Source organism: Polyodon spathula, chromosome 44 (assembly GCF_017654505.1).
Source record: "Polyodon spathula isolate WHYD16114869_AA chromosome 44, ASM1765450v1, whole genome shotgun sequence".
Classification (NCBI taxonomy): Eukaryota; Metazoa; Chordata; class Actinopteri; order Acipenseriformes; family Polyodontidae; genus Polyodon; species Polyodon spathula.
This window is the reverse complement of record NC_054577.1, coordinates 1,413,458-1,440,957: the sequence shown is the minus strand read 5'-3', so window position 1 is coordinate 1,440,957 and position 27,500 is coordinate 1,413,458. Positions and strand designations below refer to the sequence as shown.

Below are 27,500 nucleotides of genomic sequence, written 5' to 3'. Positions count from 1 at the left end.
ATTGCGGTCCCTCAGGTGCGACTCTGCTGTCAGAAACGAGGAGAGAGACACAGAGAGGGGCGGGGGAGGGGAAAGAAGGTGCTAATGACAACTTGAAATATTATTATTAGTTTATTTAGCTGAGGCTCAAGCCCTGAGAATGTAGCCCATTGTGTGTCAAAGTTTTAAATATAATAATAATAATAATAATAATTTGTACTCGAGCAATCTGACGCTTGTCAGGTAGAGTAGCACAGCCCCACCACCGGGATGAGAAATTTGGAAAACTGCGCAGACCCCAGCGGTTTTGGGTCCATCTTCATTTTTTAAAAGCCCATTTAATTTTTTTCCTTCCTGTTTTCCAGGCCAGTTATCTTTTGCAGTGTCTGTGTGTCTGCGCGTCTGTCCTAACACTGGTGTTTTGCACGAACCCCCCCCCCCCCCCCCCCCCCCCCCCCCCCCCAAAAAAAAACTAATATAATCTGACGTTCATTCCTTTATCACTTTTTTGCAGTTTTTAAAAGTTTCAGATTTGTGCTTAGCTGAGGCTCTCTCTCTCTCTCTCTCTCTCACTCTTAGGTCCTCTCTCCCTCGTCTCCTCTCTCTCTCGCTGCTCTCGCTCATCCCTCCTATTCATCCCCCTCCACATTATTTGATCTCTCTCGCTCGTTTTGCTCACTCAGTTTGTGAAGAGAGCGTGTAAGGTGAGGTTCATCTGACCTCTGATGTTTGGCTCCCCTCTCTCCCCTGCGTCCATAACACTGTCAATAGAGTGTAACCTGAATCTCACTCTCCATAGGAGAGAGGGACTCTCTCTCATCTCCTCTCTCTCATCTCCTCTCTCTCCTCTCTCTCATCTCCTCTCTCTCATCTCCGATCTCTCATCTCTCTCTCTCTCTCTCTCTCTCTCTCTCTCTCTCTCTCATATTTCTACACCCCTCCCATCGCACTCGCAAGTCAGTTTGTGGAGGGGAGGTGTAAGGTGAGGTTCAGTCTGACCTCTGAGTGTTGGGCTACCTGCCATAACACTGTCAATAGAGTGTACCTGCGATAGCACTGTCAATAGAGTGTACCTGCCATAAAACTGTCACTAGAGAGTACCTGCCATAGCACTGTCAAAAGAGAGTACCTGCCATAGCACTGTCAGCAGGGTGTCAGTCAGCAGTCAGTATTGCAAACAGCCACTCTGCATTCATTCTCCTGCCTCAGGACCCTCCCTGCTGCTGAGATGAATGAAGACATTGCTAAAGAAAGGAACACAAATCACTGAACTTTATTACCCAGGAGAACAACGATACACATATAAAACATTACCAATGCGGCACAGCACAAAGAATGCATTGCTAATACAGAGAGAGACTCTGGGGCCGAGGAGGGACTGGGAGAGAGGGAGGCAGTGTGGCTCTAGAGGAGCTGAGGAGGGACTGGGAGAGAGGGAAGCAGTGTGGCTCTAGTGGAGCTGAGGAGGGACTGGGAGGGAGGGAAGCAGTGTGGCTCTAGTGGAGCTGAGGAGGGACTGGGAGGGAGGGAGGGCAGTGTGGCTCTAGTGGAGCTGAGGAGGGACTGGGAGGGAGGGAAGCAGTGTGGCTCTAGTGGAGCTGAGGAGGGACTGGGAGGGAGGGAAGCAGTGTGGCTCTAGTGGAGCTGAGGAGGGACTGGGAGGGAGGCAGTGTGGCTCTAGTGGAGCTGATGAGGGACTGGGAGGGAGGGAAGCAGTGTGGCTCTAGTGGAGCTGAGGAGGGAGGGAGGGAAGATGCGAGTCTGAATACTAGAAGCAGAGACATGCCACTTTGACTGGAAAAGTAAAACGTTCCTTTAAGCACTTTTACTGCTGTCAGCAATCTGCTCTATCTGGAGTGGAAAGGTCGAAGGCTGGCAACTCATTAATCTGACAAGCTGCAGTAGCGCCAGAGGGTTAACAGCTGCTTTTAACATTGCTTTGGATTTGTTGAGAGACTTGGGTCCATTCCTGATCGTTCACTGTGAGTTTAATAATAAGACCCCACCTAGACCTGTAACCTCTACACACTGTGGGCTAACCAAGCTGGTAGTAAAACCTGGAATGGGTGACACCGCTGTGCAACTGGAGTCTTCCCTCAATCCCTGTCTCCCTAGCTTTATTTCTTGAAGTGCAGTTCCTCAGTTAACTGGAGTGATTCTGGTCTCAGCACGGCAGTCGACTGTTTATTTACAAAGAGATTGCGGGCAGCTGTAAAGTCGCTTCTGCCCGCCCCAGGATCCAGCATGGCGCAGTAATTCACAGCATACGTGGATCAGGCTGCGGGCAGGGTGTATGAGGTAGAGTGGCATTGCTGGTAGTTGGCACGGGCTGTGGCTGGCCTCTCGCACCCCCGAATCAGGAGGTCACAGTTCACAGAGGGGTCGCTGATTGGCGGTGTGGCAGCGTGGAGCAGTGTTCTTATTGGCTGTCCGTGCCGGCCAATCACAGTTACTCTGAGCTCAGGCGATGGCCCTGGTCAACCGAGAGAGAGAGAGAGAGAGAGAGAGAGAGAGAGAGAGAGAGAGAGAGAGTCATCTTCACTTCTGCCGCTCTCTATGTAGGAATCTCTCCTATATCAGGTCTGTCTTGTCTGTCTGTCTGGTCTGTCCTGTCGTGTCGCAAACATACACTGAAAAAAAAATTTTTGCATCACCTAAAATTTTAAAGTGGATCTGAGACATCCAATTTCTGTAGTCAAAGTTTTTGATATACTATGTTATTTCTATGATCTTCTACTAAAAATAAATAAATAAATAATCTTTCCCAAGGGTTTTAAAAAAAAAAAAACATTTAAAAAAAAAGTTGATATAAAAAACAACCAGAAAACTATCTTACAAAATAAATAAATAAATAAATAATAACAATAATAAAAGCAGAGAGACACACGACACTGTCTGGGAGACTTTGCTGGTTTCCCCGGCACGCTGGAGCCCGGACCGCAGTGGAAGGGTCAACATGCTTGGGGAGAGCACTGACCGCTCTGCCTCGTCCGGAGAACACAGTGGTCAACCCGCTGCTCCTGGGAATGCGCCTCAGCTGCTTCCCAGTCTTCAACTCGGACAACAGCTCCGGACTGGAGAGAGAGCGGGGGACTGCAAACACACAGCACACTGACATATAAACACACACACAGCACACCGACATATAAACACACACACACACACACACATATAAACACACACACAGCACACTGACATATAAACACACACACAGCACACTGACATATAAACACACACACACACACTGACATATAAACACACACATATACACACACAACTTTGACATTATTTGTTGTGTGTAATATGTGACACCGTGGTGTGTGTGTCTCGATACCGGTTTTCAAATAATAGTGGTTCTTAAAAATCCTACCTCTGTATTGATTTTATTATTTAATTTTATACTTTGAATAATTCTACAGGACACTTTTTTCAGATGTCCTGTCAAAAGTCTCCCCTGTTACATCGTACCCCACATTTAAAAAAAAAAAAATAAATAATAACAATAATAATGATAATAATAATAATAATAAAGTTTGGAACCCCCTGCGGTCAGCCAGTGTTCACACAGACACAGTTCACTGCGTTACATAGAGCAGTAATAGAGTCACAGTCGCACAGTGTAGACGTACCCTCTGTGCCTCGTCGCAGCTCTGCGGAGGTCCTGCGCTCCTTCATGGCTCCGGTCTGAGGGGGGGTCCCGCTGGGCTCCGCGCTCGGGGCAGGAGGAGAGGGGGCCGGGGGGAGAACCACGGACCCAGGCTTTCCAGGAGGGGGGCTCTGTGAGACTGGAGAAGAGGGGGTTCCCACCTAGAAACACACAAAGAGCGTTAGACACACACCAGAGCATCAGGCACACACACACACACACACACACAACACACACACACACACACACACACACACACACACACAGTGTCAAAAACACACACACACACACAGTGCATCAGACAGACACAGACACACACAGTAATTGCAGCTGGTCTTACCTTGCCACCTTCCATTACTGAGATGCTTTTCTTCCCCTCCCTTTTACAGAAAGCAGAACTGCTTTTTAGTTGTCAGAAAGACAGAATAATCTTTTTTTCCACTGCTGTGAACACACAAGCACAAGGAAAAAAAAAAAAAATAATTATGACAGCTTCTGCTTTCACTCATAACTGTTCTAACGAAATATGCAGCAACTAGACTCTCCGTACTGCCGTCAGCCCTGGGCATTCACAGCTGCTTCATTTAGAAATTCATTACCCAGCGTGAGAGTTTCGTGGAGAACTGTTAATGTTACAAAACAACCATGAAAAAGGATTTCACACGGCCAAGCACAGCAAAGTGTAATACATTACAGGGAAAGCACAGGGAAGCATTGTAAAGCACAGAGAGGTCTGGTAAAGCATAGGGAAGCATTGTAAAGCACAGAGAGGTCTGGTAAAGCACAGGGAAGCATTGTAAAGCACAGAGAGGTGTGGTAAAGCATAGGGAAGCATTGTAAAGCACAGAGAGGTCTGGTAAAGCATAGGGAAGCATTGTAAAGCACAGAGAGGTCTGGTAAAGCATAGGGAAGCATTGTAAAGCACAGAGAGGTCTGGTAAAGCATAGGGAAGCATTGTAAAGCACAGAGAGGTCTGGTAAAGCATAGGGAAGCATTGTAAAGCACAGAGAGGTGTGGTAAAGCATAGGGAAGCATTGTAAAGCACAGAGAGGTCTGGTAAAGCATAGGGAAGCATTGTAAAGCACAGAGAGGTATGGTAAAGCATAGGGAAGCATTGTAAAGCACAGAGAGGTCTGGTAAAGCACAGGGAAGCATTGTAAAGCACAGAGAGGTCTGGTAAAGCATAGGGAAGCATTGTAAAGCACAGAGAGGTGTGGTAAAGCATAGGGAAGCATTGTAAAACACAGAGAGGTCTGGTAAAGCGTAGGGAAGCATTGTAAAGCACAGAGAGGTCTGGTACTTCTGTACAGAAGTGCTGTATGTTTCCAAGGGTAGTAACCTACAGGCTTTTAAAGAGGCTACATAAACCAGACTTTATTTACTACGCTTATTATACAGAACAGCAAATATGGAAAATACACAGCAGGCTATTTTATACTATCGTGTATTTATATATAAAATAATAATAATAATAATAATAATAATAATAATAATAATAATAATAATAATAATATATACACTCATGGCCCTGTACAACGTTACATGGCCCGGGTCTCATTATATGAATTTATCAGTGGTATTTTTGGTCTTCATTTTAAGTAACCTCATTAAGTAAAAACACAGTAAATCAACATGAATTTCATTGAATTGAGGCTTTAAAATCGCACTCCAACCGTCCAAACACTAAACGTCGATTCGGGTTCAGGTTAGGTAAACTGCTCCTCTGATCTTTGCTAATCTGGTTTAGAGAGGGGCTTTAAATAAATAAATCTTACTAGAAATATTGAAATGGACCCCCACTCAAAAGCGCTTACCTCGCCAGCCTCTCGATCCGTCCAAAGCAAACAAGAAAAATAAAGACTCGTAAACAAACACAACAAAGTGCATTAACGTCACTAACTCTGCCTGGGAATCGCGCAACACTAAACCTTTCAAAGATATTTACATACCAAAATAAATCAATAAATACACTGATAAATCACGACACGAAAAGCCCTTTGAATTGGTTTATTTATAGTTTTATTGGTAAGCTACTAATGATTTACTGTGAACAAATAACAGAGTACAGAGATCGTTGCCCTTAGCAACGCCATTACCCCTGCTAGCAAGCTTAAAACAAAACAAACAAGGCCGCGGAATGTTTATTATTATGTATTATTATTATTATTATGATTTTATATTAACTAATAATAATAATAATAATAATAATAAAAATATAATAAATAATAATAATAATAAATAATAATAATAATATAATAATAATAAACTTACTAAATACGTAACGGTCTATGCAATTGCACGTATGGTTTTGTTCTATACAAAGCAACCGTTTGTTTACATTACAGCTTTTGAAGCCGTACTGAATCGAAAATTAGCAAAATTATTCTTTTCGAAGTTATACATGACTTAGAACAATATTTACCCCCCCTCGTTTTTGTGTGTGTGTGTGTGTTTTTAAACCCGTCTATCTACCTGCTGTCATTTGTAATTACTGTAAACTCAAAAACTCAGTTTTTATATATATATATATATATTTTTTTTTTTTTTTTTTTTTTTTAAACGCAAACCTATTAAATTTAAATTTTGTTTTTGTTGTGTTTTTTTTTTTTTTTTTTTTTTTCCCCCGGTTTACTATAGAAACCAGTCGTCTTCGATTATAATGCGATCTTCACGGTCACAGTTTCGCAGATAATTAGATTCACATTTGAGTTACAAATTAACCGAGTAATTAGCGTACAGGCTCCTCGCTACGTCTTTAATAACTCTGTGTCCTTTGTTATAGCAAGATCTAGCTCTTGCTAAAACCCCAAATAAATAAATAAATAGATAAATAAATGAATAAATGCAAAATAAAAATGTTAATGCAATATTCAAACCCCTAATGCTGCTGGTTTTAACCTCGTTCCCGGGGGACCCCCTGCTGAGCTCTCAATTACTGAACTAGAGCCTTAATTGCACTGATAATAATCTTAATTAGGTCTTTTTTGCTCTAAGCTCCTAAGCAGTTGTGGAGATAAATCATATTGCAAAGCCAGTTAACCTGTTCCATTCCGAGCGATTTCATTTAAAGAGGTAATCACCGAGGCCTAGTATTATTATTATTGTTATTATTAAAAATAATATAGTATTAACACACATTGGTGATAGTGATAATACTACTGCTTCTATATAATAATAATAATAATAATAATAATAATAATAATAATAATAATAATAATAATAACAATTCCCCAATTCATTGCACTCCAGGATCTTCTTTATCTGTGGTCCGACGAAGACACCGGCTTTGACCTTTGCCTCAGACAGCTTAGGGAAGAAGTCTTGAAGGTACTTGAAGGCTGCCGACTCCTTATCTAGAGCTCTGATAAATTGTTTCATAAGGCCCAATTTGATGTGCAGTGGTGGCATCAGCACCTTCCGGGGGTCCACCAGTGGCTCCCACTTGACTTGTTCCTCCCCACAGAGAACTCGGTCCGCTGTGGCCAGTCCCGCCTGTCGTAGTGCGCCTTGGTGTCCCTGCTGTCCCAAAGGCAAAGATAGCAGAGAAACTTGGTAAAACCGCCTTGGAGACCCATCAGGAATGCCACCATTTTGAAGTCTCCTATGACCTCCCAGCCGTACTCATCATACTTCAAGGCGTCCAGCAAGGTCTTGATGCTGTTGTAGGTCTTGATCCTGGAGTGCAATGAATTCCCCAAGAAGCTCACTCGTAAGGAGAAAGCGGCTTGGAACAGTTTTGTCGCAGTGGTTCGGGGCTTCCTGGGCAATCACAAGGCCGAAAACTATGTGCAGCTGGTTGAGACTCTGGTGAAGAACTACGGCACAATGGGCTGTAGGATGTCCCTCAAAGTCCATATCCTTGATGCTCATCTTGATAAATTCAAGGAGAACATGGGAGCATACTCGGAGGAGCAAGGCGAGCGCTTCCACCAGGATATACTGGACTTTGAACGCCGCTACCAAGGACAGTATAACGAGAACATGATGGGAGACTACATTTGGGGGCTGATTCGTGAAAATGATTTACAGTATAATCGTAAATCTCGAGAAACTACTCACTTCTAAATCTTTTGTAGTCATTTTTGTATTACTTTAGTATAAATACATGTTAATTTGGATTCATATGTTGTTTTTTTCTGACTTTATGTGAACGAAAAGACGCAAATTCACCCGTTTTCTCATTGGAAACAGGTACATTTCAAAATATCACTGTCCTGGTCACATACTTATACTTTATACTTATACTTCTGTACTTTTGAGGCATAAGCAATTAGGAAATAACACTTACTACCCAGGAACAAAAATTGTGTTACATAGTGTAATCACAGTGCAGAACATCACAGTGCAGATAATCATATAATTGTTTAATTCTGACTAACTTTAAATCTTGTGTTTTAGGTGTGCCCCCTGCATTTCTATATACATTTAATTGAACACGAGGTGCCTTTGAGACTGTAGCAAGCAATGATTGTATTAGCTGCAGCTGGGCCTCTGGGCTTGTGAACAACAATGTTCCCCCATCTCCAGGAAGCCAACTTTGACAACTCTGAGACTGTTTTGTTTCTATCTTGTGCTGTGATAACAGAGGATTGCCTGAGACAGGAGACAGTCAACATCCGACCAGATAAAAGGATTTCCACCGTGTTCCCAGGAAAGAGCTTTCCAGGACAAACTGGTCCTGGCAGGCTCCTGCACAGCTGTAACCACTTATAATGAACAAAAGGCCTTATCACAAACTTCTGTGACATTCCAGCTAGAGACACATTCTGTCTTGTAACACTCTGTATAAAACCTAATGTAACTCTTCTTTCTACCATAGTCTCTTGTACACTCTTCCCTTGTACACAATGATTAAAATATCTAGAGCTGATAATAAACCTGAATCCCGAGTCTCTCTGGATAGCGGAGAATAAATCTACTACAAACGCAACACAACACAATGCAATACAAAACACTGCAATACAATACAAGATCTCGGCATCGCCACAGAATTAAATGAAAAAGTTATTACAATACAATAGAACACGAGGTGCAAATTATTATCAAGCGATTTCCTAACCAGATAAACTAGCGCTGTATATTATAAAGACATTTCAGAGGGCTGGATCTCATCAATATCAGGGTCTAGTGCTGTATATTATAAAGACATTTCAGAGGGCTGGATCTCATCAATATCAGGGTCTAGACATTTCAGAGGGCTGTATCTCATCAATATCAGGGCTAGTGCTGTATATTATAAAGACATTTCAGAGGGCTGTGTCTCATCATATATCAGGGTCTAGTGCTGTGTATATTATAAAGACATTTCAGAGGGCTGGATCTCATCAATATCAGGGTCTAGTGCTGTATATTATAAAGACATTTCAGAGGGCTGGATCTCATCAATATCAGGGTCTAGTGCTGTATATTATAAAGACATTTCAGAGGGCTGGATCTCATCAATATCAGGGTCTAGTGCTGTATATTATAAAGACATTTCAGAGGGCTGGATCTCATCAATATCAGGGTCTGTGTATATTATAAAGACATTTCAGAGGGCTGGATCTCATCAATATCAGGGTCTAGTGCTGTATATTATAAAGCATTTCAGAGGGCTGGATCTCATCAATATCAGGGTCTAGTGCTGTATATTATAAAGACATTTCAGAGGGCTGGATCTCATCAATATCAGGGTCTAGCGCTGTATATTATAAAGACATTTCAGAGGGCTGGATCTCATCAATATCTCATCAATATCAGGGTCTAGGGTCGCTGTATATTATAAAGACATTTCAGAGGGCTGGATTAGATATATCATTTCATGCACACTATGAATTAAAAACAGTTTGTTCTCGTTTCTCAGGAGATTGTGTTACACGGGTCGGAGCAAAGTTATTGTTAACCAGGGGGAACGTCCAGGAAAAACAAGACTGATCAGAGAGAGAGAGAGAGAGAGAGAGAGAGAGAGAGAGAGAGAGAGAGAGAGAGAGGAGAGAGAGAGGGAGAGAGAGAGAGAGAGAGAGAGAGGAGAGGGAGAGAGAGAGAGAGGAGAGAGAGAGGGAGGGAGAGAGAGGGAGAGAGAGAGAGAGAGAGGAGAGAGAGAGAGAGAGAGAGAGAGAGAGAGAGGGAGAGAGAGAGAGAGAGAGAGAGGAGGGAGAGAGAGGAGAGAGAGAGGAGAGAGAGAGAAGAGAGAGAGAGAGAGAGAGAGAGAGAGAGAGAGAGAGAGAGAGAGAGAGAGAGAGAGACGGAGAGAGAGAGAGAGAGAGAGAGAGAGTAGAAAGAGAGAGGGAGGGAGAGAGACTATTTTACTAACAATGGAATGAAAGAGGGGAGGAGGTAGAAGGAGTTGGGTGTAATTAGCTACTCGGGGACCTGCTCTGGGGAAAAACAGAAGATCAGAACATTTTGTTATTCTCACAGAGAACAATAATCTCAATGCAAAAGCGGCACACCGTGTACTGAGCTTCATTCTAGCCTAGAAAGCAAGGAGACGCCCATCTGAACGCGTCTGGACCTTACAGCTCTTATAACATATACATATATAGAGAGATCTGTGACTGACTCATGAGCAACAGATCGGGTTATCTAAAACTACAAACAGCTAGTTCTAGGAGGGCTGCGGCTGATCTTTGTTCAGAGAGATTTGTCCGTTTTCTAGCGACAAGCAGGTACGTCTACCACATTGTGACGGGTGTACTGCTTTCTGACACTGCACCGGTACAGTGCACAGCTCGGGGTGGTAAAGGCGGCTACGTGCCATCCCATTAAAAAAAACAAACAAACAGACAAAAACTTGCACAGAGGACAGCAGAAGAAAGCAAAAAAGGAACGGTTTTCTCGCTCTGAGATTAACGTAATTTTTACGTAGCGAACCCCTACCTCTTATTAGCTTTATTAACAGGATCACTGACCCCCTCCCTTTAAAGGAGCGCTGCCCATCTTTAAAATCCATTCTCTCACCTCTTATTAGCTTTATTAACAGGATCACTGACCCCTCTCTTTAAAGGAGCGCTGACCATCTTTAAAATCCATTCTCTCACCTCTTATTAGCTTTATTAACAGGATCACTGACCCCTCCCTTTAAAGGAGCGCTGACCATCTTTAAAATCCATTCTCTCACCTCTTATTAGCTTTATTAACAGGATCACTGACCCCTCCCTTTAAAGGAGCGCTGACCATCTTTAAAATCCATTCTCTCACCTCTTATTAGCTTTATTAACAGGATCACTGACCCCTCCCTTTAAAGGAGCGCTGACCATCTTTAAAATCCATTCTCTCACCTCTTATTAGCTTTATTAACAGGATCACTGACCCCTCCCTTTAAAGGAGCGCTGACCATCTTTAAAATCCATTCTCTCACCTCTTATTAGCTTTATTAACAGGATCACTGGCCCCTCCCTTTAAAGGAGCGCTGACCATCTTTAAAATCCATTCTCTCACCTCTTATTAGCTTTATTAACATGATCACTGATCCGCCTCCCTTTACTGAAGGAGCGCTGACCATCTTTAAAATCCATTCTCTCACCTCTTATTAGCTTTATTAACAGGATCACTGACCCCCTCCCTTTAAAGGAGCGCTGACCATAAAACAGGAGCAAATTTTACTTCGCTCTTGGCTGCTTGAATTCTGCGCTTAACCCCGAGGGCGAACGCTGCGGGAGCTCTGGCCCATCTGAAAAAGAACCAAAAATCAATAAAATCCATTCTCATCACAACACTCCATTCTCTGATCTGGAGAGTGGACATTAGAGGGAGAGCGGGATCCCCGAGAAAACGCTCCCCTATCATGCGTTTGATCCGCGTTTATTGTGCCTGAAAAAGACCAGCCAAGTCATTAAAGACAATTGGGGCTCCCCCCCCCCCCTCCCAGTGCTTTTACCCCGATTGGTTGGGGGGCTACAAACTGCTGATCCACGAACAAACTAGATCGGGGCAAGGCTGAAACTTCACTCGTGTTTCCGATCTCCCTGCTTTAAATAGCCGGGCACTTCTGATAACTTGGCGTTTGTTTGTTTGTTTGTTTGTTTGTTTGTTTGTTTGTTTATTGTGTGTGTGTGTATTTTTTTTTTTTTGGTTCCCATTTCCAATGTGTAGTTTGTTTCAGATTCATATCACGCTGCCTACCGAGTTGAGCGTGTGGGCGTGGTCGCCCCGGGTTATAATGCGATACCCAGCGGAGCTCCGAGCAGGGCGACAAGCCGCGGCTTCGTGACACTTCCACGCGTGTCCCAGCAAAGAAAAAAAAGAAACGCTTTAAAAACACCCGTGGCCATGGTACCGCAGCGCCAGGATTCAGACGCGCTGCTGTGCGTGTTCGCCGGGCTGGGAGCCCTCGCGTTTGCGTTGTGCGCCGTGAGGTACTCCTGGGCAGTTTTGCGTGGAGTGCGGGTTTATGTTCTCTCAGAAATCTGGAAAGTGGACGTTTCAACTTTCGGGAAATGGGCAGGTGATTGTTTTTCTTGTGGTGTGGTATATTACCGAGTGACTTGAACAAACAGGCAGCCTTTCCCTTCTGAAATTGTTAAAAATATATACCGCTGACGGTGCTTTTAATAGGGTCCGGGGAGGGCTGCAGAAAGACAAACAGAATGAGATTGTATTTTACAGAGACAGCAGGGACGAGGCTGGGTTTATGTTCCATATTCAGAAACGCGCTGTAATCAGGGTTGCTGCCCGTTCTGGTTTTGCACGGATTGTTCTCTGTTTGAGACAGCTGTCCTGGGAAATTCGTAAGACTTCCCGGGACATTATGTCTTTTTTTTTTTTTGTACGAATTGCCTGTTGTTGGGAACCCTGTCTGTATTAGGCGCAGTGTCCCGATTCAATACCACGGCTGGTCTGGAGAGCTGAGGATGTTTGCTATCAGTGTTCAAAAACACTGTTTGCTATCATTCCTGCCGGCTGGCTGCAGTGTGCATAGCAGGGGTCTCTAACCCTGGTCCTCGAGAGGTCCTTCAGTGGCTGAAGATCTGGAAAACCTGTTCATCTTGATTAATTAAGCCAATAATTGAGAACTCGTTGAAAGCCAGCAGACCCAGTAACTCTGCAGGACTGGGGTCGGAGACCTGCTGGGATGGAAATGAGACTCCTGTTGCACAGCAGTGTCACCCAGTCCAGGTTTTACTTGATCAGCCCCCCAGTGTGTCTAGGTGACAAGCTCAGGTGTGTCTTATTGTTAAACTCGCAGTGAAAGCAGGGCTGGATCACGCTGCTGTGTCTTTATTTCGATCCCTGGAGAGCTGAGGAGGGAATGTGTTTTATCATGGAAATCAGACTCCCGCTGCACAGCAGTGTGATCCAGTCCTGGATTCACTGGGAGTTTAACAGTAAGACACACCTGAGCCTGTTCCCTAGACACACTGGGGGCTGGTCAAGCTGGTAGTAAAACCTGGACTGGGTGACACTGCTGTGCAACAGGAGTCTCATTTCCACCTTGGGTGTGTGCTGGAGAGCTGTGTGTGTATTTTTGCATTGCTGTTTTGACTCCTGCTTGACTCCTCTCTGTTCCAGTTGTGACGGGCGCCACGTCTGGCATTGGAAAGGCGTACGCTCACGAGGTAGGCATCTCCTATAGCAGGGCTTCGATCAGCGGGCTTTGGAAGCGAGAGAGTCAGTCTCTTATCTGTCTGTCTGTCTGTCTCTATCTCTATTTATCTAGAGTTCCCACATTCCTGCTGTCTGTCTGTCTGTGTTTCGTCAGACTTCATTGAGGGGAGCTCTGAACCCCAGGACTGGGTGCAGCAGCAGCAGGGCTAGTGTGAGTTTGTAACCCTGCTCAAACTCCTGGCTCCTGATCATTGCAATATTAATAATAATAACAGACTTCATTGAGGGGAGTTCTGAGCCCCAGGACTGGGTGCAGCAGCAGCAGCAGGGCTAGTGTGAGTTTGTAACCCTGCTCAAACTCCTGGCTCCTGATCATTGCAATATTAATAATAATAACAGACTTCATTGAGGGGAGCTCTGAACCCCAGGACTGGGTGCAGCAGCAGCAGCAGCAGGGCTAGTGTGAGTTTCTCAGCAGGGCTAGTGTGAGTTTCTCAGCCATGTCTGGGTGCTTCTAGCCCGTTCCTCTGTACTGTGGTTTTGATGGGTTTGTTTTGCTGGTTTTGTGCAGCTCGCCAGGAGGGGTCTGGATGTCGTGCTGATCAGCAGATCACTGGAGAGACTGAAGCAGGTGGCCTCTGAGATAGGTAAGAGGAGTCTGTCCTGCCTGTGTGTGTCTCTGCCTGTCCGTCTCTCCTAGGCTCTGAAAAGCACTAGTATCTGTTTCGTCTCTCGGTATGTGGAACTCGCTGTGTGTTTTCAGAGCTCCAGCACAGCCGCAGTACCAGAGTGATTCAAGCCGACTTCACAGACGGGCTCGGAATCTACCAGCACATTGAGGAGGGGCTGGCGGGGCTGGAGATTGGCATCCTGGGTAAGCCAAACCATTCCGCTCTGCCTCGGAGTCCGGATCCCGTTTCTGGAAGATTGGGAAACATTTTTAATACATTTAAAAAATAAATAAGTAAACCAACATACTAATGACTACAGTACCTAGAAATTAGTAATATGAGTCACAACACTGTCAGTGGGGTGTAGCGTAGGGGCCACAGCACTATACACATTGTATTGCACTGCACACACTGCACTGCACTGTATGGCATTGTACTGCAGTGCACACATTGCATTGCATTGTACTGCATTTCATTGTGTTTTTGGTTTTCTGTCTCTGCCCCTCCTCTCTGGCAGTGAATAATGTGGGAATGAATTACGCTGACACGCTGGTCTTCTTACTGGACGTCCCGAACCCAGGGCAGGTGCGTCTCATCCCGGGGTTTTGATACAAGCTGACCTCCATGAGCGGGCTGACTGACCGCCCTGACCCCTAGTGGCTGATAATCACCAGCGCACAGACCTGCTTCTGTGTGTTCACAGAATATCAATCTGAATAGTCAAACAGTAGCTGTTTCAGTGTGATGGCATTTCCATCTAATGCAAACTATTTGCTTTTCTCCTGGTTGGTGTGTAATGCATTCAGCAAAGTTTACCCTGGTTTGTTTTTTTTAATATGCCTTACCAGACCTCTCTGTGCTTTACAATGCTTCCCTATGCTTTACCACACCTCTCTGTGCTTTACAATGCTTCCCTATGCTTTACCAGACCTCTCTGTGCTTTACAATGCTTCCCTATGCTTTACAAGACCTCTCTGTGCTTTACAATGCTTCCCTATGCTTTACCAGACCTCTCTGTGCTGTACTACACTTTGCTATGCCTTAACTGAAGTTTTCATGTACCAGTCGTGATGTTTTACGTTTTCTTGCAGAGAATCTCTGATGTTCTCAACTGCAATGTGGTCTCGATGACCCAGGTGAGGTTTGTATTGAACATGTCGTTGTGTAAGAGAGGAGAGAGCACAGTGCAAAGGGGTGGCACGTCTTCACCTGATTAGATGTACGTGAGATCCTGTATCGCGCACACAGAGAGGCAGGCACAGAGAGATGGACACACACACACACACACACAGATCCTCCTGTTAATGCAGGAGAGTGGTCCAGGCACCTCAGCACAGATTAAGCTGGTTTGAAATGGCTGCTTCTGGAACTTGCTGATTTTTTTTATTCTCTGTTTGTATCCACAGATGACAAGGATTGTATTGCCACAAATGATCCAAAGGTAATAACTGCAAGATTGAAATTCTCTTTCCTATAGACCTCTATACAGCTCTGCAGTGTGGAGAGTGGAGCTCTCTTTCCTATAGACCTCTATACAGCTCTGCAGTGTTGAGAGTGGAGCTCTCTTTCCTATAGACCTCTATACAGCTCTGCAGTGTTGAGAGTGGAGCTCTCTTTCCTATAGACCTCTATACAGCTCTGCAGTGTGGAGAGTGGAGCTCTCTTTCCTATAGACCTCTATACAGCTCTGCAGTGTGGAGAGTGGAGATCTCTTTCCTATAGACCTCTATACAGCTCTGCAGTGTTGAGAGTGGAGATCTCTTTCCTATAGACCTCTATACAGCTCTGCAGTGTTGAGAGTGGAGCTCTCTTTCCTATAGACCTCTATACAGCTCTGCAGTGTGGAGAGTGGAGATCTCTTTCCTATAGACCTCTATACAGCTCTGCAGTGTGGAGAGTGGAGATCTCTTTCCTATAGACCTCTATACAGCTCTGCAGTGTGGAGAGTGGAGATCTCTTTCCTATAGACCTCTATACAGCTCTGCAGTGTGGAGAGTGGAGATCTCTTTCCTATAGACCCCTATACAGCTCTGCAGTGTTGAGTTCTCCTGTATTGTAATGGTCTTGTTTTTTTGATGCAGGAAGAAAGGCTTGATTATAAACATCTCCTCTGAAGCTGGATCCCATCCACATCCAATGCTGACCCTGTACTCTGCAACCAAGGTACAAAACTGCCAGTCCTGGGGTTCAGAACTCCCCTCAATGAAGTCTCTTATTATTATTAATATTGCAATGATCAGGAGCCAGGAGTTTGAGCAGGGTTACAAACTCACACTAGCCCTGCTGCTGCTGCACCCAGTCCTGGGGTTCAGAGCTCCCCTCAATGAAGTCTTTTATTATTATTAATATTGCAATGATCAGCAGCCAGGAGTTTGAGCAGGGTTACAAACTCACACTAGCCCTGCTGCTGCTGCTGCACCCAGTCCTGGGGTTCAGAACTCCCCTCAATGAAGTCTCTTATTATTATTAATATTGCAATGATCAGGAGCCAGGAGTTTGATATTGCACATTATAATAATAATAATAATAAATCGGTAATGTTTATCCATTTCCAGGTCTTCGTTAATTACTTCTCTCGCTGCCTGAATTCTGAGTACAGAGGCGAGGGAATCACCGTGCAGGTAACAGCAGTGACTATATTATTATTATTATTATTATTATTTATTTATTTATTTATTTATTTGGGAGACCCCTTTACCCCAGGAGACTCACACAGGTGTCACAGGGCAGCGCAGGGTTACAATGCAAGCTTCATATTGAAACACAGTGTAGTTTACACTCAGTGCAAATAATAACACTGCTAGAATATGAACTGGGATGCCGTGTATAATAATAACACTGCTAGAATATGAACTGGGATGCCGTGTATAATAATAACACTGCTAGAATATGAACTGGGATGCTGTGTATAATAATAACACTGCTAGAATATGAACTGGGATGCCGTGTATAATAATAACACTGCTAGAATATGAACTGGGATGCCGTGTATAATAATAACACTGCTAGAATATGAACTGGGATGCCGTGTATAATAATAACACTGCTAGAATATGAACTGGGATGCCGTGTATAATAATAACACTGCTAGAATATGAACTGGGATGCTGTGTATAATAATAACACTGCTAGAATATGAACTGGGATGCCGTGTATAATAATAACACTGCTAGAATATGAACTGGGATGCCGTGTATAATAATAACACTGCTAGAATATGAACTGGGATGCCGTGTATAATAATAACACTGCTAGAATATGAACTGGGATGCCGTGTATAATAATAACACTGCTAGAATATGAACTGGGATGCCGTGTATAATAATAACACTGCTAGAATATGAACTGGGATGCCGTGTATAATAATAACACTGCTAGAATATGAACTGGGATGCCGTGTATAATAATAACACTGCTAGAATATGAACTGGGATGCCGTGTATAATAATAACACTGCTAGAATATGAACTGGGATGCCGTGTATAATAATAACACTGCTAGAATATGAACTGGGATGCCGTGTATAATAATAACACTGCTAGAATATGAACTGGGATGCCGTGTAGATTAATAACGCTGCTAGAATATGAACTGGGATGCAGCCAGTTAGGATTACAGAGAGTTATATCTACAGTGCCATAGTGGAGCAGTAATACGCTAGCTGAGGATCCAGGACCATGGTGCTGAGGACAGAGCAGAACAGGAGGGGCGGATCAGGAGATCTACAAGTGATGTCATAATTATTTTTTGTTGCCCCCCCTCCCCCCTTGCAGTGTGTGGCCCCTTTACTGGTCTCAACCAACATGACGTCAAACATGGGAACGAACGCGCTGGTGAAGAGAGCAGACGACTTCGCCAGAGAGGCTCTGAACACTGTGGGGCTCAGCAGCTTCACCTCTGGCTGTCTGTCACACGCACTGCAGGTGAGGGGGGGGAGAGACAGGGGAGGGAAGAGCTGGGGGGGGAAAGACAGGGGAGGGAAGAGCTAGGGATGAGAGACAGGGGAAGGAAGCGACGGGAGGGAAGAAGAGCTGGGCGGAGAGACAGGGGAGGGAAGAGCTAAGGGGGGAGAGACAGGGGTGGGAAGAGCTAGAGAGAACCTAGGGAGAGGAAGCGAGTCGTTTTGCAGGAAAGACTGTTGATTTTTTTGATACACTGATCCTTCAGTACATGACTCAGCGAAGTCCACTTCGTGACTGGACTTTAATTCATTCTCTCTCTCTCTCTCTCTCTCTCTCTCTACTCTCTCTCTCTCTCTAACTGATCGTGCGACAGTAACTAGTGAGTAGTGACCCACCGACATCAGACAGGCGACAATTATAATCAGTCTGTCGTTGTTCTTTCTTCTAACTTCGGGTTACAAGTGGAACCTGTCCTTTAGTGTTCGTTACTAGGTGTCTTGACATCCATCTTTGTCGTCTTAGATCCTACTTTTCCCCCCTCTCCCCTGTGGGGTCTTGGACCCCATGTAAATGACTGTCTGATTTCCTAATCAAAATAGAACTTTGAAAACTTGACTATAGAAATTTAGGTGAGCACTGATAATTAAGTAAGAGTTCTCTCTCTCTCTCTCTCTCTCTCTCTCTCTCTCTCTAGCACGCTGTCATTGATCACCTCATCCCTGGGTGGCTGCGTCTGTCCGCTGTTAATATTAGTCAGACAGCAACAAGAAAGAAGATTGAAGCCATGTTCACCGCTGGACCAGGAAATCACAAGCCATGATCCACAGAACCTGTAGAAACAGCAGGATCCTAGGATAAAGGGAGAGGGGAGTGGGGGTACATTTTACTGACAGACTGGATTAGTTTATCTTGAAACTTTTGTATGGTTAAAAAAATAAATAAATAAAAAATAAATGCCGCAGTTTTAGCTGGAAATGAAGTTATTAAAAAGAAAACAAACCAAAAAAAATCTACTTTTATTTTTTACAAAAATAAATTGTACGTTAGGGTTTCAAAATTCTGTTTTAATAAAAAAAAAAAAAAAAAAAAAGGTTAACTCCTTAAATCTTGTTTTTTTTTTTTTTTCTTGTATGACTTGAGGGGGGAAAAAAGTTGATTTCAAACGAACTGGACAGCAAACCAAGCATGCTCACCCTGGCTCTTAAAGCTGATCTTGGCGGTAACGGTAGTAGACAAAAATAAACTGGTTTTAGTCTCCCTCTGGTGGACGTCGAAGGAAAGTGCAGGCATGTTTTTCTCCTGCCTCAGTGCTGGTAAACACGTTAATATGTACATGAGATCCTGGAACGAAGACAGACACACACTCGAATGCACACACAATACATGCACATGCACACGCACAAACCAATACACAAACAGCACTGACTCACAGATACACAAAACAGCACACAGTCTCACATGCACACATAAGCAAACACACATACATACAGGAGACACTGACAAAGGCAACCCCCCCCCCCCCCCCCCCCCAATGAAAGAATCAATGCAAATGACAACTAAAACATTTTTTTTTTATTGAAGATTTTAAATTGAAGGCCACTTTACTATAATGGTCAGCATTTGAAAATTATGTACACCGCAGGCAGGCAGGAGACACAACACAGACTGCTCAATTATTACGTAATATTACTCTCATTTAGTTATTTTCTTTTTAAACAGTAGTATTTTTGTTTCGTCTGGCTGAACAGGGCTAACACCAGTTAACAACCCTTTTCCCAGTGCAACCAGTACAAGCCACTTCTACACAAGGGAAACAGTGCAGGGAGGATAAACCAGGGGGTGGAGCCAGAGGACGAGGAGGCGGGGTTGTGAGTGGGCGGGGTTGTATGTGGGCGTGGCTTCAATGCAGGTTTAATAAACACACCACAGACAGCATGCAGGGGAATCCGTTCTAGATTACGGATTTATTTTTTTGCTTGCCAGTTCTTATTTACGTTTTCCTAAAACACCCCCCCCGCCCCATCACTTATAAAAGCGAAGCCACTGTAAAACTGTTCTGCAATTTCGCACTTAAATTTTATTTATACATCCGATTGATTTCACTACACCCCTGGCTTTGCCACATGGTTACTCCTCCCTTTTCTACAATTCAATTTTTCGTTTCAAAACAAAAATGCTTTATTGTAAACATAGCGAATCAAACAGCGCTGTGTTAAAAACGTGACCCGATTAGAGACAAATATTAATTACATCAAGGTCTACAGTCCTCTGTACAGAATCTCTGCTATGAAACAGAAGATATCACTCTTTGTAAAGACTTCCTTAACAACTGAACAGATTGGGGATGTTTTCAACCAAACTGAGAAGCCATCAGCCTGCAGCATTTCAAAAATAATAATAATAATAATAATAATGTATCATTTGTGAGTAAAGACTGTATAGGATACTATCCAGAGTGTTTCATATTTTTGGTAACAAAAACACTTAAGAGAAGTGAATTAATGTAAGAGCTTGGGAGTAAAACGCTTTGCACAACAGAGGCAGCATTTACCCTGGCCTTCAACACGCACTTCCCAGCCTGTCCAACAGAAAAAGCACTCGCTTAAAAATGCAGGCTTTGAAAACAGCTCTGTGTGTGTGTGTGCGTGAGCGAATGAGTGAGGGGCGCATGACCGTCAATGGAGAAATACTGAATTTACAGAATTTGTTGGCAAGAAGAATTCAGACAAAAAAATTCAGTTAAAAAAAAAAAATACCCCACAAACTCTGCGCCCCCCTCTCCCTGCCTCGAGTCTGGAGTTGAACACCACAGCAACTAGCGCTAATGAGACATCACTGGACAGCTGAATCTCGCACACATGTATTTATTTGTTTTGCAGTACACTGCTCAGTGGTAACTGAAAAACAGATAGAAGTTCTGCAGCTTATATAATGTATTAAGCAACCCCCCCCCCCCCCCTCCCCATCACCACCAAAAACAGAAATAGAGAACCACAACAAATCGGCAGAACATTTGTCAATCTATGTACAGATAAAGTGCTTATTTTACAGCGAGTCATTTCTCGGAGCAGTTCGTCGAGGATTCTCTGCAGGAGTAAGGGAGCCTCCTCATACAGCTTCTGACAGTCCTGGTCTAAACCATCCCAGCCTCCCCTCCTGCGACACTCTGCCCCCCAGGGCAGCAACCGCGAGCTGAACCACTTCCCAAAGCCTCCCCCATTTCCCCAAGAGAGGTCAGAAAGGGAGGAACGTTTAAAACAAATTCAAAACGGGGACGCTTTTACAGCTGGGTTAGCTTACCCAGTTCATTTTTGAATACGTTCTCGTCGTGCTGACCTCTCCTGGCCGAAGACCTCGGATTTTGTAAATTAAAAAAAAAAAAAAAAAAAAAAAAAAAACACCCACAAATTTCAGTTTATATATTTTTCTTGTCTTTTTTTTTTTTATCTTTGAACTTTTGTATATATATATTTTTTTTCAATTTCAACAGCAGTTTTACAACATTTCATTTTTGTTTCCCACTAAACCAGCAAATACATTCACTGAGCTTCATCCACTGCTGTATTTATAATTTCTGTTTATTTATTATTTCAAAAGACAGACACTAAAGGCATTTGTGCAGGCTATCACTTAGGCAGTCCATTAATAAAAGTTTACCACAGTAGTCATGCAGTTACACTAAATACATTTACCAGAGTTTGCCCTGGTTTGCCATGTTTAATAATACGCTTTCCCAGACCTCTCTGTGCTTTACAATGCTTCCCTATGCTTTACCACACCTCTCTGTGCTTCACAATGCTTCCCTATGCTTTACCACACCTCTCTGTGCTTTACAATGCTTCCCTATGCTTTACCAGACCTCTCTGTGCTTTACAATGCTTCCCTATGCTTTACCAGACCTCTCTGTGCTTTACAATGCTTCCCTATGCTTTACCAGACCTCTCTGTGCTTTACAATGCTTCCCTATGCTTTACCAGACCTCTCCGTGCTTTACAATGCTTCCCTATGCTTTACTAGACCTCTCTGTGCTTTACAATGCTTCCCTATGCTTTACCAGACCTCTCTGTGCTTTACAATGCTTCCCTATGCTTTACCAGACCTCTCTGTGATTAATCACACTGTACTGTGGGATACTTTTCAAAGGGTTCATTTATCCTGCCTTGTTTTGATAGTTTAGAGACATAACTGGCTTCAAATGAAAAGCAACTGGACAACATGTGCTGTGCTGTGCATGGGAGCCTTTGTGACGCCCCTCCTCTGTCTCACAGCCAAATGAAAGCCTATCCTGCTCATACAATAAGTGCTTAAAACACAGACATTATCATACTGTTATTTCAAAATATGTACAGTTACACACTTTCTATTATCGCTGTATCTTTAAGAGGACCAAATATGACCCGAAACACTGTGCCACCACCATTCTGCATATATCTATTAATTAATATCTATATATATAATTTTTATAACTAATAATTTTAATTTAAAAAAAATACATTTTTTAAATTTTGTTTTCCAAAAAAATATTTCAATGCTTAAGGATTGTCTTAATTTAGTTTAATTCTCTTTGAATTTCACTATTTTTTTGAGACCCTAAATTGTCTTTGGAATGATGCAGCCGAACCCTAGGCCAAAGTGCGTGTTACAGAATATATTATTCATTCAGAAATCTGTCTCTTTCTCTCTCTCCGTCTCTGTCTCTCATTCTGTCTGTCTCCGTCTTTCTCTCTCTCAGTCTCTGGTCAAAAGTGTTGCGTCATCCTGCAGAATGAGCTAATTTCTGATCATGAAGTCGAACGAAAGCTGCTGAATAATGTTACATTAACACACTGAATCAAAACACTGCTTTGTAGTTTTTCCCCAGATTCGACAAATTGAAAAACTGACATTTCAAAATTTAACATGAATTACTACTGTACTGCTATTATGGCTTCTGGTCAATTCTTTGATTACAACATGATAAATAATAAATCTAAATTATGTTCATATAGCTTTTTTTTTTTTTTTTTTTTTTTTAAATAATTTCTCAATCCTAAAATTCTAGGTGAAGCTAAAACTTTTGTCCAGAGCTGTATTGATCCGTCTGTCGACAATGTCTAGTTTTATAGGAACTGAAAAATAAACATCAAATCTCATTCCTCCATTAGAAAGCGTCAGTACAGATAAGGATTCTAATCAATTCATGACTCCTGAAAGGGGGGGGAGGGGGGGATTAACGAGGCGCTTATTAAAAAAAGGTTCGTTTTGGGACCGTTTGCGAATCCGAGCGCAGCCCTCTGTAGTTCAATGTTTTATAGTGGCTCTGATCACACGCCCTCTCTGTCTCGTTGGAGTCATGTCTATGAACGAGGGGGTGCCTGTCGGAGAAGGCCTGTGAGGATAGTCACTTCGCATCGTCGCGGGAATTTTCAGTTTTGCGCCACGGCTCACTCACCCAGGGGGAGCCGAGAGCTTTTACACGGCAGAGACAGACAGCCGGTCTGCTTGCGTCACTGGAGCGGGGCAAGCGAGTCAAATGAAACCCAAAAATACCAGACGCACATATAAAAATGTTTTGGCACAAATTTTTCTCCGACCTCGCGTCTGCGTTTCTAAACATTAATTTTTTTAATTACATTTTTCTCTTTCAGCAGGTTTTGTTTCATATTGTGTTGGGATTTTCAGATTTGTTTTTTTCCCCTGTTCCCGTTTTTCTCTCTTTCTTTCTTTCTTTTTCTTTCTTTACCAGTTCATGACGCAGTTCCTGGTCAGAGTCATGAAGTAAACTTGGCTGCTGCCTCCCGATCGGACAGACGCGAAAAACACCTGCGAAAAAACAAACAAAATGAGAACGACAGCGAAGCCACTCATGAGAACACAGGGAAGCTGCCGAGCGAGCCAATTCCACTGTGAGCTGCTCCACTTCCTAGCAGACAGCATATTACATGAATTTAGCTTGTGTTAGATTATACTAGACTATTACACTGTTTTATAAGATTTTCCTGTACTATACTGTCTTGTTCTGTATTGCATTATATTTTACTGTACTGTATTATACTGTCCTGTGCTATACTGTCCTGTATTACTGCCCTGTATTATATTATACTGTCATGTACTATACTGTCCTGTATTACTGCCCTGTATTATATTCTACTGTCCTGTATTATATTCTACTGTCCTGTATTATATTCTACTGTCCTGTATTGCCCTGTATTATATTATACTGTCCTGTATTATATTCTACTGTCCTGTATTACTGCCCTGTATTATATTATACTGTCCTGTATTGTATTATATTCTACTGTCCTGTATTATATTATACTGTCCTGTCCTGTATTATATTCTACTGTCCTGTATTACTGCCCTGTATTATATTCTACTGTCCTGTATTATATTATACTGTCCTGTATTATATTACTACTGTCCTGTCCTGTATTATATTCTACTGTCCTGTATTGTATTATACTGTCCTGTATTGCCCTGTATTATATTCTACTGTCCTGTATTATATTCTACTGTCCTGTCCTGTATTATATTCTACTGTCCTATCCTGTATTATATTCTACTGTCCTGTATTATATTCTACTGTCCTGTATTATATTATACTGTCCTGTATTATATTATATTCTACTGTCCTGTCCTGTATTATATTCTACTGTCCTGTATTGCCCTGTGTTACCTTGTCATTTCGTTCACACAGGAACTTGAGTCTCTGAGCACGCTTGTGCATGAACACCCCGTCCAGGTGCCCCGTCTCCACAGAGCGGATCTCAATCGCCTTCTCACCCCAGCCCATGATCTGATTGGAGCAGATATACGCTGCAGAGACACACACAGGGTTAAAACACAGACACACACACACGCACGATTGATTAATACACTGTGATACACACACACACACAAACACACACGAGGGGTTAATACACACACTCACCCACGGAGGTGGGCATCTCTCCCCACTGCAGCACCACGTCCTTGATGATGCGCCCATAGGTGTTCACGTAGACGCCCTCGTCCTCGTAGCACAGCAGCATCTCCATCCCGTCAGACAGGGGCAGGAACACGATGGCGTGGGGCAGGACCTGGCTCTGAATCTACAGGGGTACAGAGACACAGGGGGCATTAACACACAGACAGGGGCAGGAACACGATGGCGTGGGGCAGGACCTGGCTCTGAATCTACAGGGGTACAGAGACACAGGGGGCATTAACACACAGACAGGGGCAGGAACACGATGGCGTGGGGCAGGACCTGGCTCTGAATCTACAGGGGTACAGAGAGTGGCATTAGTGTTGCAACAGTACAGAAACACAGACGCATGCACAGACGAGCATTGAAAAAACAAACACAAACACAAACACACACAGCTTGATTATCCCCAGTGTGTAAAGCTAACAAGCTCAAGTGTGTCTCTTATTATGAAGCTCAAAGTGAAAAACCAGGAATGGATCACACTGCTGTGCAGGTGGAGTCTCACCCCCCCCCTCACTCACGTGGACGGGGATGTAGATGTCGTAATTGTTCCCTGAATCGACGTCAATGGCGTGGAACCCCGCGCTCGACCCGTAGATGACCTTTAGCCTCTGACCCTCCTCCACCGTCAGGTCGACGAGCTGTGGGCGGTGTGGCAGGTCAGCGAACGACTGCGGGGGGGGGAACAAAGGGACAGAATGAAGCGGCGAGGAGAACAGAGGTGCGGTAAAGCATATTGAAACGATACACTGCAGCGAGTGCAGTACAACCCTTGGATTGAGCAGGGGTTCAATCCCCGTACCTTGAAGGCCATGAACTTGTGGTAGGGTTTGGGCGCCCAGGCGTAGACCTCCACCGAGCTCTTCAGAGCAATCACCAGGAACTTGATTCTCTCGTACTTCACTGGAGGGAGAGAGGAGAGCAGCGTGAGACAGTGTGTAGAGTGCAGTATGTAGTGTGCAGGATGTAGGGTACAGTGTATCAGGTGCAGTGTGTAGGGTGTAGGGTGTAGGATGCAGTATGCAGGATGTAGGGTACAGTGTATCAGGTGCAGTGTGTCGGATGCAGGATGTAGGGTGCAGTGTATAGGGTGTAGGGTGCAGGGGTGTAGCGTGCAGGGTGTACTCACCCACTTTGTAATGCACACAGCCCTCCATCTCCCCCACTGTGGTCCAGCCCTGCTTCTTCTCCACCTCAGGATCATTGTGAAGGATCTTATTCCTCAACCAGGACAGGTAGTACACTCGCAGCTTATACTTCTTACCTGAGAGAGAGAGAGAGAGAGAGAGGGAGAGAGAGGAGAGTGGAAGAGGACAGGTGAGTACAATCTCCATCATGTATCTCTCTTCCTGTACCATCAATGAGACTCTCTCTCTCTCTCTGGAGAGAGAGAGAGGAGAGAGAGAGAGAGAGAGAGAGGAGAGAGGACAGGTAGTACACTCGCAGCTTATACTTCTTACCTGAGAGAGAGAGAGAGAGAGAGAGAGAGAGAGAGAGAGAGAGAGAGAGAGAGAGAGAGAGAGAGAGAGAGGACAGGTAGTACACTCGCAGCTTAAACTTCTTACCTGAGAGAGAGAGAGAGAGAGAGAGAGAGCGCCAGGGGGAGAGATGGAGAGAGAGGACAGGTAATACACACGCAGCCCATTCCTGATGCAGTGACCAGCAGTACCTGATATAGTGACCAGCAGGTTTAGCCCCTCCAGGACCTCCATCTGCTGGAAGCGTCGGCCGTTGATGAGGGAGTAGACCTTCCCCTGCCCGCTGCGATCCAGGAGCTTCAGCCCGGTCTCCGTGCCGACCAGCAGGTTCACCCCTGAGAGAGGGGGACACAAGACAAGACAGAGCTCTGAAACACCCAGTCCAGCAGCTTTAAACTGCCGTGTGCGCTTCACCCCCTCTGTACCCCCTCCCCTCCCCTCTCTCACCCCACAGCGCTGCGCACAGAATCTCCGAGTTGAACCTCTTCTTATACTTGCGTATCTCTGGGGTGTCACTGTGGGGTCTCGTGTTTGAGGGGTTCACGTTCACCATGGAGCCCTTCCGCGCCTCAAACTTCAGCTGCTCCAAGCGTGAGGCCTCCCCCCCGATGAAACCTGGGGGAACACGCAACCAGAGACTGAATACAATCTTAATACCTTTACCAGACCTCTCTGTGCTTTACAATGCTTCCCTATGCTTTACCAGACCTCTCTGTGCTTTACAATGCTTCCCTATGCTTTACCACACCTCTCTGTGCTTTACAATGCTTCCCTATGCTTTACCAGACCTCTCTGTGCTTTACAATGCTTCCCTATGCTTTACCAGACCTCTCTGTGCTTTACAATGCTTCCCTATGCTTTACCACACCTCTCTGTGCTTTACAATGCTTCCCTGTGCTTTACCAGACCTCTCTGTGCTTTACAATGCTTCCCTGTGCTTTACCAGACCTCTCTGTGCTTTACAATGCTTCCCTGTGCTTTACCAGACCTCTCTGTGCTTTACAATGCTTCCCTGTGCTTTACCAGACCTCTCTGTGCTTTACAATGCTTCCCTATGCTTTACCAGACCTCTCTGTGCTTTACAATGCTTCCCTATGCTTTACCAGACCTCTCTGTGCTTTACAATGCTTCCCTATGCTTTACCACACCTCTCTGTGCTTTACAATGCTTCCCTATGCTTTACCAGACCTCTCTGTGCTTTACAATGCTTCCCTGTGCTTTACCAGACCTCTCTGTGCTTTACAATGCTTCCCTATGCTTTACCAGACCTCTCTGTGCTTTACAATGCTTCCCTATGCTTTACCAGACCTCTCTGTGCTTTACAATGCTTCCCTGTGCTTTACCAGACCT

The 27,500-nt window shown here is 44.1% G+C and overlaps 3 protein-coding genes across 7 annotated transcripts in view; 1 reads left to right on the top strand and 2 right to left on the bottom strand.

Annotated features, from left to right (window-relative positions):
* Nucleotides 1–1,657: 1,657 nt before the first annotated feature.
* Nucleotides 1,658–5,747, bottom strand: LOC121305597 (espin-like). Of its 3 annotated transcripts, XM_041237290.1 has the most exons (5): nt 5,440–5,747; nt 3,966–4,069; nt 3,609–3,786; nt 2,957–3,072; nt 1,658–2,452 (listed from the first exon to the last, which is right to left on the bottom strand). In XM_041237290.1, the coding sequence occupies exons 2-5, from the start codon at nt 3,978–3,980 to the stop codon at nt 2,429–2,431; spliced, it is 333 nt and encodes a 110-aa protein (XP_041093224.1). In that variant the 5' UTR covers nt 3,981–4,069; nt 5,440–5,747; the 3' UTR covers nt 1,658–2,428. The 3 variants fall into 3 exon arrangements, with proteins under 3 accessions (XP_041093224.1, XP_041093222.1, XP_041093223.1); XM_041237288.1 differs by lacking the exon at nt 2,957–3,072 and having other exon boundaries at nt 5,440–5,718; XM_041237289.1 differs by lacking the exons at nt 2,957–3,072; nt 5,440–5,747 and having other exon boundaries at nt 3,966–4,206.
* Nucleotides 5,748–11,774: 6,027 nt separating this feature from the next.
* On the top strand, nt 11,775–18,733 carry hsd20b2 (hydroxysteroid (20-beta) dehydrogenase 2). 3 transcript variants are annotated; one of them, XM_041237250.1, is made up of 11 exons: nt 11,775–12,050; nt 13,115–13,161; nt 13,722–13,797; nt 13,914–14,024; nt 14,339–14,406; nt 14,913–14,957; nt 15,228–15,262; nt 15,903–15,984; nt 16,377–16,442; nt 17,595–17,744; nt 18,418–18,732. In XM_041237250.1, the coding sequence occupies exons 1-11, from the start codon at nt 11,876–11,878 to the stop codon at nt 18,541–18,543; spliced, it is 981 nt and encodes a 326-aa protein (XP_041093184.1). In that variant the 5' UTR covers nt 11,775–11,875; the 3' UTR covers nt 18,544–18,732. The 3 variants fall into 3 exon arrangements, with proteins under 3 accessions (XP_041093184.1, XP_041093185.1, XP_041093186.1); XM_041237251.1 differs by lacking the exon at nt 14,913–14,957 and having other exon boundaries at nt 18,418–18,733; XM_041237252.1 differs by lacking the exon at nt 13,115–13,161 and having other exon boundaries at nt 11,906–12,050; nt 18,418–18,731.
* A 3,696-nt stretch (nt 18,734–22,429) lies between these two features.
* The window catches only part of LOC121305607 (misshapen-like kinase 1), a 26,413-nt gene continuing 21,342 nt past the window's right edge, over nt 22,430–27,500 (bottom strand). The window contains 8 exon segments of the mRNA XM_041237298.1: nt 22,430–23,525; nt 24,379–24,518; nt 24,634–24,793; nt 25,194–25,343; nt 25,475–25,575; nt 25,802–25,936; nt 26,342–26,485; nt 26,598–26,765. Of these exon segments, the coding sequence (XP_041093232.1) occupies nt 23,442–23,525; nt 24,379–24,518; nt 24,634–24,793; nt 25,194–25,343; nt 25,475–25,575; nt 25,802–25,936; nt 26,342–26,485; nt 26,598–26,765 (1,082 nt within the window). The 3' untranslated portion in view covers nt 22,430–23,441.

Coding starts and splice junctions, on each gene's coding strand:
- LOC121305597 (XM_041237288.1), bottom strand. Junction 2,453..3,608: donor GCTGCGACGAGGCACAGAGG/GTACGTCTACAC, acceptor TCGGTTGACCAG/GGCCATCGCCTGAGCTCAGA.
- hsd20b2 (XM_041237250.1), top strand. CDS start 11,876: ATGGTACCGCAGCGCCAGGATTCAGACGCGCTGCTGTGCGTGTTCGCC. Junction 14,407..14,912: donor ACGTCCCGAACCCAGGGCAG/GTGCGTCTCATC, acceptor GTTTTCTTGCAG/AGAATCTCTGATGTTCTCAA. Junction 15,985..16,376: donor CCCTGTACTCTGCAACCAAG/GTACAAAACTGC, acceptor ATCCATTTCCAG/GTCTTCGTTAATTACTTCTC.